Genomic DNA, 20,456 nt, shown 5'->3' on the forward strand with positions numbered 1-20,456 from the left:
AGAAGATATTCTGTAAATTGCACAGCTACATACAATTAGATCTTTTAGCCCTAAAAAATTTAGAACTATTGCACAGGCTATTCTTATTCCCTAATTTGATTATTGTAATTCACTTTACAATGGAATTGCGATTAAATTGCAGCATATACTGTAATTATTGCAGAATACAGCAGTCAGATGAATTTTTGGTTTAGGTAAATTTGAGAGATTCTGTCCTTTTGTAAGAGATCTGTACTGGATGCCTGTTAAAAAAAAAAAAAAAAACTATTTAAAACTGAATTAATGCCTTAAGACTTTACATGGATTGGGTTCTTACTTCACTTTCCCAGTTACTGTTTAAAAGAAACATAAGTCTTAATTTTCGGCCAACCACAATATTAAAATTGGATTATCCAGCTATGAAGAATATTTGTTATGAATTTTAGTACACATTTCTCTTATCAAGGTGCACAAGTATAGAATAATATTCCTTTAACAGATTAAATTTACTTCTTATTTTGTAATCTGCCTCAAATTCTTGCAAAATTAGGTGGAATATAAATATCTAGAACAGAATAGCAGAGAGACCAAAATCCTAGTCAGCTGTTTGTCCAAAACTAGGGATGGTCAACCTCCATAGAGATTTGCAGGGCTGCAAAATGGAGTTCCATCGGGTTTTTTTTTTCTATTTGATATACCACCTATCAGGAAAAAAAAGCCAAGCCATCTAAGCGGTTTACATCACAAATATAAAAGCCAGAAAAGGAACTACAACTAAAATACAGGAAAGTACAATGTCTGTGTGCCAGCAGGTCTTCCCTCCCCCCCCCCCCCCCCCAATCAGCCAAGCAGAACGTAGGCAAGTCACAGGATGACATTTTAAGAAAAAAATGTACGTTTTCTGAGCTATCTTAAATTGAGCCAGAGATTGTTCCTTACGGAGATTCAATGGCAAGGCATTCCACAATGATGGGGCAACCACTGGAAAAAAATAGAACGATGAGTGGATGCTAAACGGAAAAGACGACAAGAGGGAATGACAAGAAACATCTGTTGGGAAGAACGAAGTATATGAGGGGGATCATATGAAGAAAGTAAATTATACAGAAAAGATGGTGTTACAGATGAATGAATTTTGTAGACGAGCAGCAGTATCTTATACGAAATCCTAGATGATACCAGTATCCATTCCATATCATCAAGCTGATCAATCCATAGACTGGTGGGTTGTGTCCATCTACCAGCAGGTGGAGATAGAGAGCAAACTTTTGCCTCCCTATATGTGGTCATGTGCTGCCGGAAACTCCCCAGTATGTTCTCTATCTCAGCAGGTGGTGGTCACACACAGCAGCAGCTCTGGCTAGGCCTCCAAGCCTAATTTTTAGGTTTTGTTGAGTGCCTGGGGTTGAGGGCTCTTTTGAGCAAGTGCAAACCTGGTGGTGCCAGGTCCCTCCTTTTCTCCCCCCTCCCGCTGGCTCCGTTAAAAAAAAAAAATAAAAAAATTTTGAACGTCCTTAAAGGCGTTTATTTCGACGTTTATTTAAACGTTTATTGCAGCTACTCACTGGGACACCAGGTCGTTACAGCTCGGAGCGGAAAGCAGGTAATTTTTACCTTTTTATAGCGGGCAGGGGGTTCCCCGATTGATCTCCACGTGGCATATGGCGTCGGAGGGCGAGGGCGCAAAGAGTCGCTCCCCGGATCGCTTGAGCGCTTCTAGAGGGGATGCGGGGGTCTTAAAGCCTGATTCGCCCTTGTTGGGTGACAGTTTCGTGACCGATGAATGTCCCGGTCCTTCCTCCGGCGTGGCGGTTTTTCCCGCCATAAACGCCCATCCCCCGCTCCTCGCCTCCGCCATCTTGGCCGGCCACGCGGCTCGGACGGCTTCTTCTTGGGCCGCCCTTGAGGTTGGAGACATTAATGCCATGAACGCCCTTAATTTGGGCGACGGCACAAAAGCGGCTAAAGTTAAGCGCCGTTCTTCCTGCGCGGCTCCTTCGCGGAGTGTCGCGCCGGACGCCATTTTGGATGCGCAGCATGTCTCTCCCCCGCTCTTGCGAGCGCCGGTTGAGGGTGCGTCTAGGGCTGTAGCCCAGGCTGCGGAAGTGCACAGTCTGGGGGGTTTCTCCCCCGAGTTTGTTTTGCTGCTGCATCAGGCCTTCCTTATGCAAAACGCTGCCCCTGCTCCCTCGTCTGGTAAAGAGGTTGAGGTTCCCAGAGGTAAACGCCCTCGGGTTGATTCCCAGGCCTTGGAGGACTTTGTCTCCTCCGATGTAGATGAGGGCAGCGTATCTGAGTTCTCCCAACGGTCCTTTGCGGATTCCTTGGAGGAGACGGATCCCCGCTCGGATGGAGCGGATGACCCCTCTGCAGCGCGGCTTTTTAGCTCAGAGGATTTGCCCAACCTGTTGATACAGGCCATGGACACTTTGAAGATTTCCTCTCCGGAGGACGTCTCTCCCTCAGCCCCTGTTGGCTCTGCCATTATGCTGGGGACGAAGCGCCCGCCTAGAAACTTCTACGTGCATGATGCCATGCACACCTTAATTTCGGCTCAATGGGCTGTCCCTGAAGCGAGCCTTAAAGTGGCTAGGGCTATGTCCCGCCTCTATCCTTTGACTGAAAGTGAACGTGAGGCCTATCTGTGGCCTACCGTGGATTCTTTAATCACTGCGGTGACTAAGAAAACGGCGTTGCCGGTGGAAGGTGGCACGACCCTAAAGGACACCCAAGACAGAAGATTGGAGGCGGCCTTAAGGTCGTCCTTTGAGGCGGCTGCTTTAAGTTTGCAGGCCTCAGTTTGCGGCTCCTATGTGGCCAGGGCGTGCCTGACTATGGTGCAGCGGGCTTCCCCCTCGGATCATTCCTTGAGGGCTGATTGGCCGGCCCTGGAATCGGGCTTAGCCTATTTGGCAGACTTGCTGTATGATGTCCTGAGGGCCTCAGCTAAAGGCATGGCTCAGACAATCTCTGCGCGGCGGTGGCTTTGGCTGAAACATTGGTCTGCTGACCACGCCTCTAAATCCCGCCTGGCTAGATTGCCTTTTAAAGGCAAGCTGCTCTTTGGGGTCGAGCTGGACAAAATCGTGACCGATCTCGGCACGTCTAAGGGCAAGAAGTTACCAGAGGTCAGGGCTCGGGCTAGTACTCGTCCCGGTACCTCCAGAGGACGGTTTCAGGAAGCCCGTCGGTACCGCCCGGGCAGGTCGGGTTCCTCTGCCCCCTCTTCCTTTAAGAGGAATTTCTCCCCCAAGCAGCATTCCTTTCGCAGAGACCGCCGTCCCGGAGGTGCTCCCTCCGGTCCTCCCCCAGGGTCTCGTACCCAATGACGGGGCCTTGGTCCACGCCCCAGTGCAGATTGGAGGACGGCTGTCCTCGTTTCTGGGCGAGTGGACCACAATAACTTCAGACGCTTGGGTGCTGGAAGTCATCAGAGACGGCTACAAGCTAGAGTTCTGCCGACCCTTAAGAGACGGGTTTGTACTCTCTCCCTGCAAGTCTCCGGTCAAAGCTGTGGCAGTGCAGCAGACTTTGGACAATCTGATCCGCCTGGGTGCGGTCGTTCCGGTGCCAGAAAGTCAGCTTGGCAAGGGGCGTTACTCCATTTACTTTGTGGTACCAAAGAAAGGAGGTTCTGTCCGGCCTATCCTCGACCTCAAAGGGGTCAATCGGGCCTTGAAAGTGTGGCACTTTCGCATGGAGACTCTCCGCTCTGTTATAGCGGCAGTGAAGGCAGGGGAGTACCTGGCATCCTTGGACATCAAGGAAGCGTACTTGCATATTCCCATCTGGCCTCCTCATCAACGCTTTCTGCGTTTTGCAGTCCTGGGCCGACACTTCCAGTTCAGAGCCCTCCCGTTCGGGTTGGCTACTGCTCCGCGGACCTTTTCCAAAGTAATGGTGGTCATCGTGGCCTTCCTGCGAAAGGAAGGAGTACAAGTCCATCCTTATCTGGACGACTGGTTGATCCGAGCCCCCTCTTATGCAGAGTGCGGCAAAGCTGTGGACCGGGTAGTTGCTCTTTTGAGCTCCCTGGGATGGATCATCAACTGGGAGAAAAGCCAGCTGCGCCTGACTCAGTCCCTGGAGTATCTGGGAGTTCGATTCGACACCCAAGTGGGCAGAGTGTTTCTGCCAGACAATCGGATTGTCAAGCTTCAGGCTCAGGTGGACCAGTTCCTAGTAGCCTCTCCTCTTCGGGCTTGGGACTATGTGCAGCTGTTGGGCTCTATGACGGCCACGATGGAAGTAGTGCCCTGGGCCAGGGCTCATATGAGACCACTACAACAATCTCTGCTGCAGCGCTGGACTCCGATGTCGGAGGATCATGCTGTGCGCCTTCCCTTGGACCCAGCAGTGCGCAAGGCGCTGAGCTGGTGGATGCAGACAGACAAGTTGTCTGCGGGAATGCCTCTGGTGACCCCGGAGTGGATTGTCGTCACGACGGACGCCTCTTTGTCGGGCTGGGGAGCCCACTGCTTGGGAAGGACAGCGCAGGGGCTCTGGTCTCCTGCAGAGGCAAAGTGGTCTATCAACCTCCTGGAACTCAGAGCCATTCGGTTGGCGCTTTTGGAGTTCATCCCGGTACTGGTGTTGAAGCCGGTACGGGTCCTGTCGGACAATGCCATGGCTGTGGCCTATGTCAACCGCCAGGGAGGTACCAAGAGCGCCCCTCTAGCCAAGGAGGCTATGAATCTATGCCATTGGGCAGAAGTGAACCTGGAGCAGCTGTCAGCGGCCCACATTGCCGGAGTCATGAATGTCAAGGCGGACTTTCTCAGTCGCCATACCTTGGAGCCCGGAGAGTGGCAGCTATCTGCTCAGGCGTTCTTGGACATCACGAAGCGCTGGGGCCAGCCGAGCCTAGATCTGATGGCGTCATCGGCCAGTTGCCAAGTGCCGCGCTTTTTCAGCAGAGGACGGGACCCTCGATCCCTGGGAGTAGATGCTCTTCTCCAACAGTGGCCGACTCAAGAGCTTCTCTATGTGTTCCCGCCCTGGCCCATGTTGGGCAGGGTGCTAGACCGGGTGGCAAAGCATCCCGGCAGGGTAATCCTGGTGGGTCCGGATTGGCCCAGACGTCCCTGGTATGCGGACTTGATCAGGCTCTCAGTCGACGATCCTCTGCGGCTGCCAGTGGAGCAGGGCCTGTTACATCAGGGTCCCGTGGTGATGGAGGATCCCTCCCCCTTTGGTCTTACGGCCTGGCTATTGAGCGGCAGCGTCTGAGAAAGAAGGGCTTCTCAGACAAGGTCATCGCCACTATGCTGAGAGCGAGGAAGCGCTCTACTTCTACTGCTTACGCCAGGGTTTGGCGTATATTTGCAGCGTGGTGTGAAGCAGGCTCACTTTCTCCCTTCACTGCTCCAATTTCTTCAGTGTTGGCGTTCCTGCAAGAAGGTCTGGAGAAAGGCCTGTCGCTCAGTTCCCTTAAAGTCCAGGTAGCGGCTCTGGCTTGCTTCAGGGGCCGCCTGAAGGGTGCTTCCCTGGCTTCGCAGCCAGATGTGGTGCGCTTTCTCAAGGGAGTTAATCACCTGCGCCCTCCTCTGCACTCAGTGGTGCCTGCGTGGAATCTCAACCTGATGCTAAGAGCATTGCAGAAGCCGCCTTTTGAACCCTTGTCGAGGGCATCTCTGAAAGACCTGACGTTGAAAGCAGTCTTTTTGGTGGCTATCACTTCAGCCAGAAGAGTTTCCGAGCTCCAGGCGCTCTCATGTCGAGAGCCCTTTCTGCAGTTCACTGAGGCAGGAGTGACTATTCGCACAGTGCCTTCCTTCCTGCCCAAGATTGTTTCTCGCTTCCATGTGAATCAGCAGCTCTGTCTCCCTTCCTTTCGTAGGGAGGACTACCCAGAGGAGTACTCTGCTCTTAAATATCTGGATGCGAGACGAGTCATCATCAGATACTTGGAAGTGACCAATGAGTTCCGGAAATCGGATCATCTGTTTGTCCTGTTTGCAGGTCCTCGTAAGGGTCTGCAGGCTGCTAAGCCTACAGTGGCAAGATGGGTCAAGGAAGCCATTGCAGCGGCTTATGTGGCCGCGGGGAAGGTGCCGCCTATCCAGCTGAAGGCTCACTCCACTAGAGCTCAGGCGGCCTCGATGGCAGAGGCCGGGTCCGTCTCCTTGGAAGAGATATGCAAGGCAGCAACTTGGGCTTCGGCTCATACATTCTCCAAGCATTACCGCTTGACTGTGGCTGCACGGGCGGAGGCCCGGTTTGGAGCTTCAGTGTTGAGGTCAGGGATTTCAATGTCCCGCCCTGGGTGAGTACTGCTTCGGTACATCCCACCAGTCTATGGATTGATCAGCTTGATGATATGGAAGGTAAAATTATGTATCATACCTGATAATTTTCTTTCCATTAATCATAGCTGATCAATCCATAGCCCCTCCCAGATATCTGTACTGTTTTTATTCTGGTTGCATTTCAGGTTCAAGTTTAGTCTTCAGTTACTTCAGAAAGACTTCGTGTTCAAGTTTTTTCACTTGGATTCTTCAAGAGTTGAGACGAGTTTGTGTTACAGTGAGCTGCTGCATTCCTCTCCCCTCCGTTTTACGGGGCTGGATTGAGATTTAAATTTTGCCGGCACTCCCTCCCGCTTCGTGCGGCTGTAGGGCAGCTTTGTACCCCTCCCGCTTCGGCGGTGTTAGGGTCAGTCAGCTCCTCCCGCGGTTGCGGTTGCAGGATAAGCCAGATCCCCCCGCATCGGCGGGTGTGGTGTCCCTCCCCCGCTCGGCGGGGATGAGCTGGACGGATTCCCCTCCCCCACTTGTGTGGGGATGAGCTGGGTTAATTCCCCTCCCCCGTTTCGGCGGTGGTGAGCTGGGCAGAGTGTCCCTTCGTGGGTGTAATTCTCTAAGTGCTGAGTCCTGCGGATGGAGCTTTGATATCGACATACTGAGGAGTTTCCGGCAGCACATGACCACATATAGGGAGGCAAAAGTTTGCTCTCTATCTCCACCTGCTGGTAGATGGACACAACCCACCAGTCTATGGATTGATCAGCTATGATTAATGGAAAGAAAATTATCAGGTATGATACATAATTTTACCATGTTCTTGTTTCGGGGGGGGGGGGGGGGGGGGGGTGTGAAATGATCCATACGTTCACAGCTCAATATTGCTTGGAGTAGGATTCCTGATGACCCAGGCCTTTTTTTCCAGCTCTAGGCTTGCTTCCTAAAAAAAACAAACAAAAAAACTATTTGTGTTGTAACACACATCCCCTCCCCCACCCTTTTTCAGGGAGTCCCATGTTATGAGGATTTGGAATCCTGCTTGTCCTAGGAGAAAACTTTCTTTGGTGTTCTCTGTTATGAGGATTTGGAATCCTGCTTGTCCTAGGAGAAAACTTACTTTGGTGTTCTCTGTGGATAGCATGATTCAGATCCTTAATACTTTTCCAACCTTCCCACATAGTTGTAAGCTATGAAATATATTGAAGCAGTCTCGTGCATGAGTAGCAGTTGGGAAGAGGTACATGTGTGCAGTGAGCCTGCTGAAAAGTTCTAGAAAGCTAGGATGGAGTAGTGTTTCTGCACTGGGTTCTGGTTAGGTCATGCATGTTGTAAGGACTTGAATCCTATTGTCCATGGAGGATAACTGCTACAGGTCAGTAACTTTGGTTTAAAAGAAATCCAGTAAGCTAAAATCAGTACACACAAGTCTTGGCTTACCAAGAATCTTGTTTCAGTGATGTATTATGAAGCATGCTGAATTACTAAGAGGAGCATTTTCGATATGACGTCTGTCGGACTTTGGACGTTTTGAGCTAAACGTCCCAAATCCGAATAGCAAATGTAACCATTTAAAAAAAAAATAAACATCTATTTTCCCCCCAAAATACTATTTCAGCAAAGTTTTGTACTTTGTGTGGGTTTTCTTGGTTTGTGCAGTTTTGGGGTGGAAAAAATACTCATAAAATTAAGCCATTGGGATGTAGGAGGGGCCAGGATGTTTTGCAGACTGGTCCTCCAGACATCCCAGGAGAGCAGTGGAGCACCCTAAGGGGCACTGCTGTAGACTTCATATGAATGCTTCCAGGTACACATCTCACCATTGCTCCCTTATTTTGTCTGCTGAGCTCTTCAAAACCCACTACCCCCAACTGTACAGTCTGCAATAGCCCTTATAGGTGAAGAGGGCATCTAAATGTGGGTACAGTGGGTTTTTAGTGAATTTTGGAGGGCTCACAGTTTCCACCACAAGTGTAACAGGTAGGAGGAGATACGGGCCTGGTTCCACCTGTCTACAGTGCACTGCACCCACTACTGGACTACTTCAGGGACCTGCATACTGCTTTATTGGACCTGGCTATAACATTTGAGGCTGTCTCAGTCTGGTGGGCACTATTTTTATTCACATTTTTTGAGGGGGCGGGGAGGAGGTCAGTGACCACTGGGGGAAAGTAAGGGGATCATCCCTGAATCCCTCCAGTGGTTATCTGGTCAGTTACCTTTTTTGTGTCTTATTTGTTTGAAAAACATGACTAAACCAAAACGTTGAAGTTTTCGCCCTAGATGTTTTGGTTTTGTTACGTTATGACTGTAAAATGTCCAAGTGTTAAGCATGCCCTAATTCCCCCTTTGAAACGCCCCCAACATGCCCCCTTGTGATTTGTACACACTGTAGATGACTTGCATTAATGTCTGCAACATACACTTTGAAAATACAGATTTGGATAATTTGAGAAAAAATTCATCCAATTTTTTTTTTCTTTTGGAAATGAGCCTCTATTTTTTATGAGAATTTGTCATGGGTTACAGATTTTAATTAATGTAAGAAACATTTTAAGGCTTGAAATATAAAATGTACGAAGTTTAACTTGTTCATGCATTTTAGTTGTCGAATGGAAGAACTTGTATTGACAGGCTGATTAAAGATTTTTCTCTGCAAGTTCTACAAGGTAAAATTGTTTGCTTGCTACACTGAAACAGGAATGATCAAAAGAAGACAAAAGTAAAGAAGAAAACAAGCAATCCACAGTTTAATGAGACCTTTTATTTTGAGGTAACAGAATTCTATATGTTGGTTGAAAATCAATATTATGCATTCCTAAAGCTCGCCAAAATTATATTTGTTCTAAAGTAGAAGCCACAGAGGGAATTAAATTAATATTTTCCTTGGTCTAATATTTTTTTAAAAACAGAACTGATGAAAAAAAGAGCTCAGGGATTTTAGTTTTGAGGATAAGCAGAATACATCCATACAAATGTGTGATGACATCCGAAGGTGCCAACATGGACAATATTCCAGAGAATTCTGGAAAAGCTTATCTAGATTTGTCTGGGAATTTCCACCTATTAGTCATTACACATCACTGTTCTTTATTCTTCTTTTTTTCCTCCATGGCAGTAAGTGGAGATTCTTAAACATTTTCATTGCAGTTTGATCTCTTTACCTTTTGGATTCCATTTATGGCCTATTGGTGCCCATAGATGGGATTGGAGAAGGGAGGATGGAGAGAGCAGACTTATAAGGTGGTATTCCTTTGAAGCAGCGCAGGTGCATGGCCCTAAAATAATGTTTTCTATGTCTAAATTCATGCCTGAGCAAAGTAATATCTTTAATTAGCTTTTGCTAGATCTTGTAAATTGTTTTACCTTTCTTTCTGTGACATAGTTGCTTAGCCCTGGGTCTTCTCAGTCTGCTCCACCCTTTCTTCTGGAATTTCATCTTTTTGTGTCGGTGGCTTTCCTGAAGTTCAGAAAAGGCCAGTGTTTCCACCACAGCACTTGATGTAACTTCCAGAAGTTTACCATCATGAAGTCTGCATGTGGTGCTTGGAGCTAGAGTGTGATGTCCCTGGTTTTGCCATCTACTTATGTCGTCCAGAGTCATCAAAGTAAATATTCTGAAACTTCAAGCTCTGGTCTGACTTCACTGGCACCAAATGTATTGAAAAATCACTAAGGGGCTCATTTTCAAAGTTCCATAGGTTACAATGGAACTTTGTAAGTCTAAGTGCTTTGAAAATATGCCTCATTGTCATACCACCCTGTAGCACCAACAGAACTACCTTTGATCCCAATACATCTTAACTGCACTAACATGATTTATCTTGGATTGCATTTTAGAAGATGCAGAAGGTATTCAAGTAGATTTTCAGCAAAGCAAGAGAAGCGATCTTGAGCCTTCTCTCACACTAAATAGTGAAATGCTCCCATTTTAGCACAAAATGTTCTGGCAGTAAGTAGTACTATATCAAAGCATAGACCCAGGAGGAGAGAACATTCCCATTTCTACTTCTCGGTACTGGAAAAGAGTTTATTTGGGGTCCAATCCAAGCATTGTTACCATCCTTCTTTGGAGTAAGAATCCAAAAGCAGGGATTTTGCAACTAATGCTATCTTCCTCATAAATGACTGCATTAGGAGTTAGTTGGCCTCCCAGACTGAGACCCCATCCAGTCTGGCCAGAGTTTGAGGTGATGGTTATTGACACTTCTCCAAGGAGATGCCACCCCATTGTTTGCCTTAGTGCTTGATTGGAAGCTAGACAAGAGAATTCCCAAGGCCTACACTTTGGGCAGGTCCAGGTACCAGCATGGAGTACAATAGGAATTCTCCACTGGAGAAATAGAGATTCACATTTCACTATCAAGAGAAGGTCAGAGACAAGCTAGAGTCAGGATCCTTCCCTTTTCATTTGAGGGCATATCTTCCATATGCACATAAGGACCTTAATAAAACTCGGATCAAGGAATTTTGCCTCACCCTAAAAGGAAATATGAGAATCTGATTTGATTCTCATTCTTTTGGGAGTTATCCACCAGACCACAAATCAGGTTGGACTGTGTTCAAAATCTGGTCATTCAGACTTGAGAAATACTTCATCTTGGCATTCAGACTCCAGTCCTCACAGCATAGATATTGAAATAGAATTGATAAGATTACTTGGAATTTCTGATATAGTACCTCAAGTCCTGGTTTCTAGAAGGGAATGTGCCAGAACATTTTGTGTTAAAATGGGAGGGTTTCACTATTTAGGGCTCTGTTTACTAAGGTGCGCTAGTGTGTGTTTTTTTGCGTGCACAAAATTAGCGCATGCTAACTGTGTAGGCGCCCATAGGAATATCGTGGGCACCTATACAGCGTGTGCTAATGGTTAGCATGCGCTAAAAGCACTAACGCGCCTCTAAGCATGGCTTAGTAAATAGGGCCCCTAGTGTGAGGGAAGGCTCAAGATCTCTTCTCTTGCTTTGCTGAAAATCTGCTTGAATACCTTCTGCATCTCCTAAAATCTAATCCAAGATAAATCATGTTAGTACTGTTAAGATATGTTCCCATCATTTAGAAGGAAACCCATTGCTGTACAGCCTTTGCCAGGTTTGGATTCAATTTGCTTAAAGTATCTGTAGTAACAAAGGGGAACCTAATTGCAAAAAAAAAATAAAAAAAATGTACAGTACACGGAGCAATCAGGAGGACATATAACATGTTAAATGATTAAAACATTTTTATTTTAGAAACAAGTCTACATAAAAACATATACACGACAATTAAATCATATGGTACAATAGTGGTCCACAAAAAAACAAACAAACCTGTCCACTTTAAATTCATTTTATTTAGTGCCCAACATTTTAGCATAATGGATGCATTTAAAGGTCAGTAAGAGAAGTTTGAACTGTATACGGAAGCGGACAGGGAGCCAGTGAAGTGACTTGAGGAGTGGGCTAGTGTGGGTATAACGATTTTGGCGGAAAATAAGCCGTGCTGCAGAATTTTGGACAGACTGGAGAGGGGAGAGATGACTGAGCGGAAGACCAGTGAGAAGTAAATTGCAATAATCCAAGCGAGAGGTGACAAGAGCGTGGACAAGGGTTTTGGCAGCATATTCAGAAAGATATGGGGTGGATGGAGGGGTTCACATGGTAGTAACTAGATGCGAGGACTTCTACATACCTGAGATTTTCTAGAACTCTTGTGATACCATCAGTGACATCAGCTGGCATCACCCACTTTTGTGGATCATAATCTTGTTGTGATCTGAAAGCACATGTAATATCTAAGCTACTTCGGTGTTCTGTGAAAATTTTGACTCCACAGTTGAATCATTTGTAAATTTGTAGATGTTCTTTAGTCCCTTGAGGGATTTTAAAGATTTGAGTGACACATTCTGGATGACTCATGCATTATTTTAATTGAGAAATATTGATTGCAGGTGACAAGATCTAGCAGTTATACCAAGAAGTCCCAGTTTCAAGTTGAAGAGGAGGACATAGAAAAGCTTGAAATTAGGTTTGTGCTTGCTAACATCTAGTTCACCCCTTAATTTTTCTACCTTAATACCTATACAGCTGACAGTGATTCCAAACTTAAATGTCAGATTAATTATCCCATCACATGACACGAAATTTCAAACATTTTTTTAAACATGCTTCTTAGAGCACATCTAGTGTGTCTTCACTGATTGAAGGAAAGAAATTTATCAGACACTAGATCACCCTTTATTTTAATACAAATTTAAAATACATTTTCAGGTTTGTAAATGTCTTTGCAGATGCTACAGTGTTAGTTTCAGTTTCTTTGCTTTTCTGGTTTTATCAATCTGCCTTGATATATGGCAGGCAAATTGAAGTATGTTTAAAATATATCCATAAAGGAATGATGAAGTCGTCATCGTCGCCTTGTTCAGCTTAATTGTGATCACCAGGCAGGAGTATGACATGTTGCTTGCTGTGAACCTGAATGCTCTGTAGGTGGAGTGAGTGTTAGTCAAATCCTGTCATTCTGAAGTGCTTCTAAATGCACATTGTTGTATAACCTTTCTCCAGATGGCATGAGCATATCATCTGCTGGGCCTCTAGGTTCAGAACAAGAAGCATACTCATCTTTTGCTTGGCTATTTTATTTGAAATTCAATTTAAAATGGTTTGCAGTGTTACTTGTTGCCTTTGTATACATCGTTTGGGCATTCTAATTTAGGTCAGGAAGTAGTTTATAAATTTTAATAAGTAAATAACTTTATTCTGAGTTGGAGTTTCCTGGCAGGAGCCACAGATGTAGATTTATTTATTTTTATGGCTTGAACTGAATGTCTTGAAACTGTTAAAATTTACAGCCCACGTAAAAGAAAATGTCCTGTGTTTCCAATTCAGAGAATGTCAAAGTTTTGATAATTGCAGGAGCATAACCTAGTATTTGAATACTTTTTTTTCTGTTATTTGTCTGAAAGTTGCACGTTATCTCTTAATATGTCATAGATGCAGTGCCAGATGGCTTCTAGGGTGTTATTTATGTCAGATTATCATGCAAATATAGTTTTATTTTTCTTGTTCTTTTTAACATATCTGCTGTCTTGACAGAAATGGCAGTGAGATAAGTGGTAAGATAAAGGGTGCATGTGTTTTTGGAGGCTGAATTCATAGCATTCAAGCTTTTTGCTTGATCAGTACTAGCCTTTAAATGCATGTGTGAGTGTGATTGCAGTAAGTTTGAGTTACTTTTTGTTTCCCAGTTTTAATACTCTCTGTTCACTCTGCCCTCTTCAGATGGCATGCCTGGGAAACTTGGTGAACCCTTCCAGGCCCAAGAGCTGGATGAGCACATTAACAGCCTTTTTTTTCCTCCACCCTTAGGGCTGAGCATAATACTTCTGTTTCATGTCCACCATACCTGTATCTAGCTGACCCCAGCAGTCTGGGGATCAAATGCAGAACCCCCACAATACACATTGCTACAGCCTGAGCCATGGAGATAGCACCTTGAGTTAAAGTTCTATGTGCATGCAGATATTGGTGCACCTACTGGTGTAAGCTGCCTTTAGCATCAGAAGAATAGCAGGTTTCTAGTAGCACAGTGGGAAAAAAAAACAGCAGATAAAGACCTGCATATTTCATCCAGGCTGCCCAACAAGGTGGTCAGAGCTTCACTCTGTGCAGGTTACACTCCTTCATGACTAAACACTGGTATCACAGCCAAGACAGGCATGGTAACAAATTGACAACTATCGCATATGGGCAATTTTATATGTACCAGGCTGTCTCATATAGGCATTTCTATATGTTGCTGCTTATTTCATACCACCATACCAATAGTCTAAAGAGTAGTTTTATTATTATGGCCTCCTCTGCATTCATTTTGATGATGATTAAACCAACAGTCCAACCATAGCACTCATACTCATAGCATATAATTTTAATAAATGTGATAGTAAAAAAATGCATACTTGATCTTGATCTGCCTTCAGTTTTGGAATAGACTGTAGATGTCTGTCAGACCTGTGAGTTCTTGTACCAAGTAGAGCGCTGCCGAGCCAGGTATTCAGACCAGGGTCTGCTTGGCGGCTGGACAACCCCGGGTTTCACCTGCGTTGACTGCCGTTCCCCAGAGGTTGAGCCCCTAGGTGCGGGCGGCCTGCAGGGCTTACGAGATGGATCAGGAAGTGGGATGATGAACGTGACGGCCAGACAGGCAGCAGGCAAGAGAGTGATCCAAGTACAGGCAGAGTCAGTAGGCAGGCAGCAGATCAAGAGAGTGATCCAGGTACAGGCAGAGTCAGTAGGCGGGCAGCAGGTCGAGAGTAATCCAGGTACAGGCAGAATCAGTAACGAAGAACAAAGTAGAGGAGAAGCGCACTATTGAGCAAGTAACACCTACCAAAGTAGAAGCTGAAGCAAGGAGTCTAGGGAGAGCTCAGCTGATAAAGTGCTGGCATCTGACATCAGCAGGGAGAAGGGGCATAGCCATAGGACAAGAACAGGGGAAGGAGGAACCAGAAGACCAATAGGAGAGAAGCAAGGGAAGCCAGGCAGAGGAAGAGCAGACCCAGGTGGGTGGAAGCAAAGCAGTCAAGGAGACTGGAAGCCAGGCAGAGAGAGAGAGAGCAGAGCCAGGTGCATGGAAGCAAAGCAATCAAGGAGCCTGCAGCCAGAGAAGAACCACACACACATGGTTCAGGGCTGTGCCAGTTAAGTGTGCGTGTCGACGGGACCCTGCGCAGCCCGAAGACGCCGCTTGCATTGACGTAGGGGACATGACAATGTCTTCCTGCACTGGCTTTACTTCCCAACTACTGGAATAGCTGTTGAAGCCCACTCCAGGAGTGGAGGAGTAGCTTAATGGTTAGTGCAGTGGCCTTAGAGTCGAAGGAACTAGTTTAGATTCCCACTGCAGCTTCTTGTGATTCTGGGCAAGTCACTTAACCCTCCATTGCCCCAGATACAAAATAAGTACCTGTATATAATATGTAAACCGCCCCTCTGTAGTTACAATCATTCCCTTTCCCTTTCTCTAATTTTTGAGACACAAACCATAGAAGCATTTGTTTTTTGTTTTGATTTAATCCTTTGTATATAGTCGTGGTTCCCAAACCTGATCCTGGAGGGACGCCAGCCAGTCAGGTTTTCAGGATATCCACAATGAATATTCATGAGAGATTTGCATGCATTGTGGGTATCCTGAAAACTTGACTGGCTGGGGTGCCTCCAGGATCCGGTTTGGGAACCACTTCTGTACAGGGATTATCCCATGCATTTTTGAATGCCGTCACTGTTTGTGTCTACCACTTCCACCGGGAGGATATTCCAGGCATCTGCCACCCTGCAACCTCATTTAATGTCCTCTAGTTTTACCACTTTTCTGTCTCTGGAAAAGATTTGTTTGTATAATCAATATTTTTCAAATATTTAAATGTCTGATATCTCCCCTATTCCTCCTTCTAGGGTATTTGTATTCAGGTCTTCAAGTCTTTTCTCATTTGTCTTGATGAAACCCCATACTATTTTTGTCTTTTTTTTTTTTTCTCTGAACTGCTTCAAGTCTTATGTCCTTAGTGAGATATGGCCTCCAAAACTAAACACAATACTCTGTGGGACCTCACCAACAACTTGTACAGGAGCATTAACACCTCCTTCTGTTAGTTATACCTCACTGTGCAGACTAGCATCTTTCAGCTGTAGCCAGAGCCTTGTTATAATAGTTCACCACCTTGAGATCATCAAACACTGTTACCCCAAGGACCCATTCCTTGACCTTAGATAGTAAGCCTCTTGCCCCCTAGCACATACAACTCCTCTGGATTTGTACTCCCCCAGTGCATCACTCTGCACTTCTTAGCATTACATTTTAACTGTTAAACATTAGACTATTATTCTAAGTTTTGTAGCTCCTTTCTGTATATTGTCCACTCCCTTTGGGATGTCTACTCTATTGCAAATGTTTGTCATCTGCAAAAAGGCAAACTTTTTCCTTGTAACCCTTTGGCAATGTCACTCACAAATATTGAATAGAATCAACCCAGCACTAATCTTTGAGGTGCTCTACTACTTACATTTCTTTGATTGTCATCTGCTCATTTCTGTTCTTAAGGTGATATTGCTTTCGAAAGCTGATCAAAAAATGTACTAAGTTAGTCTAATAAAAAAGGTGTCAATTTCTTGTCTTTATTTTGCTTTATCTCTGTTTCATGCCTTTTAAAAGTGAACTAATGACTATCGCACTACTTTCCTCTGAGTGAATCCTATTTACCACCACCATTGTCATCTGTCAGTCAACCAGGTTCTAATCCACTTCACAGCTTTGGATCTTAACTTCAGCCTGCTCAGTTTATTTATGAGCCTTCTATGAGGAAACATGTCCAACTTTACTGTAATCCAAGTAGACTACATCTGGTATGTGTCTTTAACCAGTTCTTCAGTCACCCAGTCACAGAAATCAACCATTTGTCTGGCATGATTTTCCTTTGGTAAAACCATGTTGCCTCGGATCTTGTAATCCATTGGCTTTCAGGAAGTTTACTATCCTTGCCTTCAGCAACATTTCCATTACTTTTCCAACCATTGAAGTGAGACTTTCCAGTCTGTAGTTTCCACTTTTGTCAACATTTTTTGTGAAGAGGGTCCACATCTGGTCTTTTCCAATGCCATGGAACTTCTCCAGTCTCCAAGGAATTATTAAACCAGTCTCTAAGGTGACCTGCCAGAATCTCTGTGAGCTCCCTCAGTATCCTGGGATGAATCCCATCCAGTCCCATGACTTTGTCCACTTTCAGGTTTTCAAGTTTTTCATAAAGATTTTCTTTTGTGAATGGTGCAATCTGCTTCTTTTGCATGTATACCTTTGTTAGCCAGAGGATCTTCTCCAGCAGAACAGAATTATTTTGCTTAGCATGTCCACTTTATCCTCATCACTCTCCACATAGCGGTTTTCAGCATCTTTCAGTCTTACAATTTAATTTTTAGCCTTCCTCCTTCCACTTGTATAGCTGAAAAAGGCTTGTCGCATCTCATATCTCTAGCATTCTTTTTTTTTTCTTCTGCTTGTGCTTTTGCCAGCCATATTTGTCTCTTAATTTCTTTGAGTTTTATCCTGTATTCCTGTATCATGTGTACCTTTTCTTGTGTCATCCTGTGTTTCATGAGCACCATTTCTTTTACCTTAATTTTAGCCGCTTCTTTGAAAAACCATATTGGTTTACTTTTTCCTCTTGCTTTTATTTTTCTTTACATAAAGACTTGGTGCCATTTTTTTTATAGCTCCTTTCAGCCGGGACCACCATCTTTCCATTTCTCTTATTTCCTCACCATCCTATTGGCTCTTTCTTGACATATTCTCTCATTTTTCTAAAGTCAGCATGTTTGAAATGCAGGACTTTGAGTTTTGTGTGTTTGCCCTCCACTTTAGTACTTGTACTAAACCATACTGTGTAATGATCACTGCTGCAGAGGTGGGCGCCCACCTGGACATTAGGTAACTTTCCCATTTGTGAGTACTAGATCCAGCATAAACTCTTTCCTCATGGGTTCCATCCAGGGGTGTGCTGGTAAATTTTTAACAACGGGCTCTCTCTCCTGGCATAGCTGGCCCTGAAATTCTTTTTTTTGGGGAGGAATGCATGCCTCTCTCTCCCCTCCCTTGTGCGGGCACGCTAGGCATACCTTTGTCGAGCCCCACCAGCCAATAAATGGACTGCCACCATTCTCTGCTGCTTGTTTCTGGCTCTGAGCAGCGTGATGGAACCTTCTTGCGCTTGCATGAAAAGTCTCAGCCTGATGCTCAGAGTCAGAAACAAGGAGCAGCAGCAGCAATCTATTTACTTGGCTGGTGGGGCCAGCATTACTGCCAGCAAAGTAAAAATAAATTCAGGAGGGGGCCCAAGCCCACATTTTGGGAGTCAGTTGTTAAAGTAGCCATGGGAAGGCCTACTTTAACAACCGGCTCCCAAAATTCTTAAAAACTTAACAAACGGCTCTCGCGAGCCCGTGAGAGCCTGCTCCAGCACACCACTGGTTCCATCACCACTGTTTGAGCAGAACTGTTTGAAAAGGATTCATGATCTGTCTGGCTTTTTTGATTCAGCAGAGGGGGATGTGTCAGTCTGCATCCCTTCAGGTTGAAATCTCCCAGCAGCAGTACCTTTCTTTATTCCCAGCCTTTTGATATCTATTGCCATCTCCCTGTCCAGCTTCTTTTGTTTGTGTCGGAGGTCTGTAAAGAACACCTGTTTGGATAAAGGTTTAATCTTCTCTTTCCAGGATGACCTATATTGCTTCCTCCTTTCCCAAGTCTCCTGCATTTCAGCTGCTTTCATATTTTTTGCATACTGCACTACTCATCCACCTTGTCGGCCAACTCTGCCCTTCCTAAGTAGATAATAGCCCATTGTAGTTCTGTCCCATTTATGGGAGTCAATGAACTGTCTGATAGCTACAGTATCTAAGTCTGCTCAGTTTCCAGCTGGTTCATTTATCCCCAGGTGGATTTCAACTTCAATGTTAGAATGGAGAAAAAGTATACTACTGGGTTTGCCAAAAATAAAGATTTTATGAAAAACAAACAGTAGCAATGATGTCTATACTGGGTAAATGAATATTTTGAGATGCAAGCTTTCCATATTATTAAATGCAGCTGCAGGTCCATACATAAGGGAAAAAAATAAGTGCAGTTGGCCTACATTCTATATTCATAACCTGTTTTGCTTTTGTGTGGACATACAAGTCTTTATACTGCACTAAAGGAACCTTATTAATACAGAAAGGAGTTTTATGATAGTTGCACTTTTTCCATGAACACAATGAGTTTCTTTCCCATCTTCCACCTTTCCTGGCTATGACTAGATTCTAACACTTTGTGATGAGAATGACAATGTAAGATGTAGTGTTGCTGGTTGTGGTTTGCATTTTTGTTGCACTGACTATTTCTAAGATTTTACCTATCATGTTTGGAGCTGGAGAGGAGTTCAGAAAATCACATATGTTCTCTGACTACTGAGGTAGAAGTGGCTGTCTTTTTTAATAGGTAAATAAGATTAAGAAAAGCACAGGTGATCAGTCAGCTTCATCTACCTCCAGACAACTGCAGCCATTCTTGACTATCGTCCAGGCAATGACTGAATTCATATGTGGCTGACACTGCCTGGAATCCATGTTGAAACTTTTTTAGCCTTCATCTTTTTTTTTTTAACAAATGTTATCACCTACCTTTTCAGAATCGATGTCAGCGTTTTTTTTTCTTGCCGATGGTTTAATAGTTACCCATCTGCCCCTATGAAACAAAACCCCCACATTAGCCAAGAAATGATTTTCATTATGACCTTAACAAATATTGTACCTTAACAGAGGACGCTTCCAATACTGTTCCTGGTCAAATACTGACATGGTAAACCTTATGTCTTAGTTTTGTGCTTGCATGTGTGCATAAATTGGTGCAGTAATACAATAAGCATGTTTCTTTTCTAGACATGTTTCAAAAGGTTAAAATCAATGTTCAAAATTTCAGGATTGATCTGTGGAATAATGGAAATCTTGTTCAAGATGCTTTTCTAGGAGAGGTTAAAGTTCCTGTGAAGGTTTTAAGAAGCAACACATCATCTTATGAAGCCTGGTAAGAAACATGTGGCTCTTTATTTTATTGATGATATGAAGTTTTATTTGTATTTTGTTTTGTTGTGAATCACTTTCAGATGATTTTGTTGTTAAAGATGATTGATAAATTGTCATAAAGTTTCGGTAGAAAATAGAAAAAATGGTAAGTCTAAAATGCTTATATGGTATTTGCACATGTAATGAGAACCCTTACACCTGTAACAGTTGTGAATGTTGACTTGAGAAGATCCATTAATTATTCATAGATTTCCATGGTGCATTCAGTTTTGGAGGGGATGTGATTAGGCAGGACTGAAAAATATATTTAATTTATTTCTTGACATGCCACCCTTCAGACCATTTGACTTATCAAAGCAGTTCACAATTAACAAATAACTATGTAAAAGCAAGAAAATAAATACATCAACCAACTAGAACTGATTAGAACTGAGAAAGAGGAACTAGTCTTCCAACAAACCAATTCCAGCTAAACCATCAATGCAACATTGTTGCAAATGCCATATTGAATAAATAGGTCTTTAGCACAAGTTTAAATTTAATCACCATTTTTTAATTCTACCCTCCCCTTAATTTGGGTGGAAGAAGGTTCCAATAATTGGAGCCCAAAGTATAAAAACAGGAGTTCTTATACCCTCAAGATGGTGTG

At 44.4% G+C, this 20,456-nt stretch overlaps 1 protein-coding gene across 2 annotated transcripts in view; it reads left to right on the plus strand.

Moving 5' to 3' along the window:
* Positions 1–20,456, plus strand: part of RASA2 (RAS p21 protein activator 2) — a 216,491-nt gene that overhangs the window by 75,456 nt on the left and 120,579 nt on the right. For both annotated transcript variants that reach the window (XM_030216595.1, XM_030216596.1), the window contains exons 7-9: positions 8,919–8,991; positions 12,148–12,224; positions 19,704–19,808. In XM_030216595.1, coding sequence (XP_030072455.1) covers positions 8,919–8,991; positions 12,148–12,224; positions 19,704–19,808 — 255 coding nt within the window. The remainder of the gene's footprint in view (positions 1–8,918; positions 8,992–12,147; positions 12,225–19,703; positions 19,809–20,456) is intronic.

This window comes from Microcaecilia unicolor, chromosome 10 (genome assembly GCF_901765095.1).
Source record: "Microcaecilia unicolor chromosome 10, aMicUni1.1, whole genome shotgun sequence".
Lineage (NCBI taxonomy): Eukaryota > Metazoa > Chordata > Amphibia > Gymnophiona > Siphonopidae > Microcaecilia > Microcaecilia unicolor.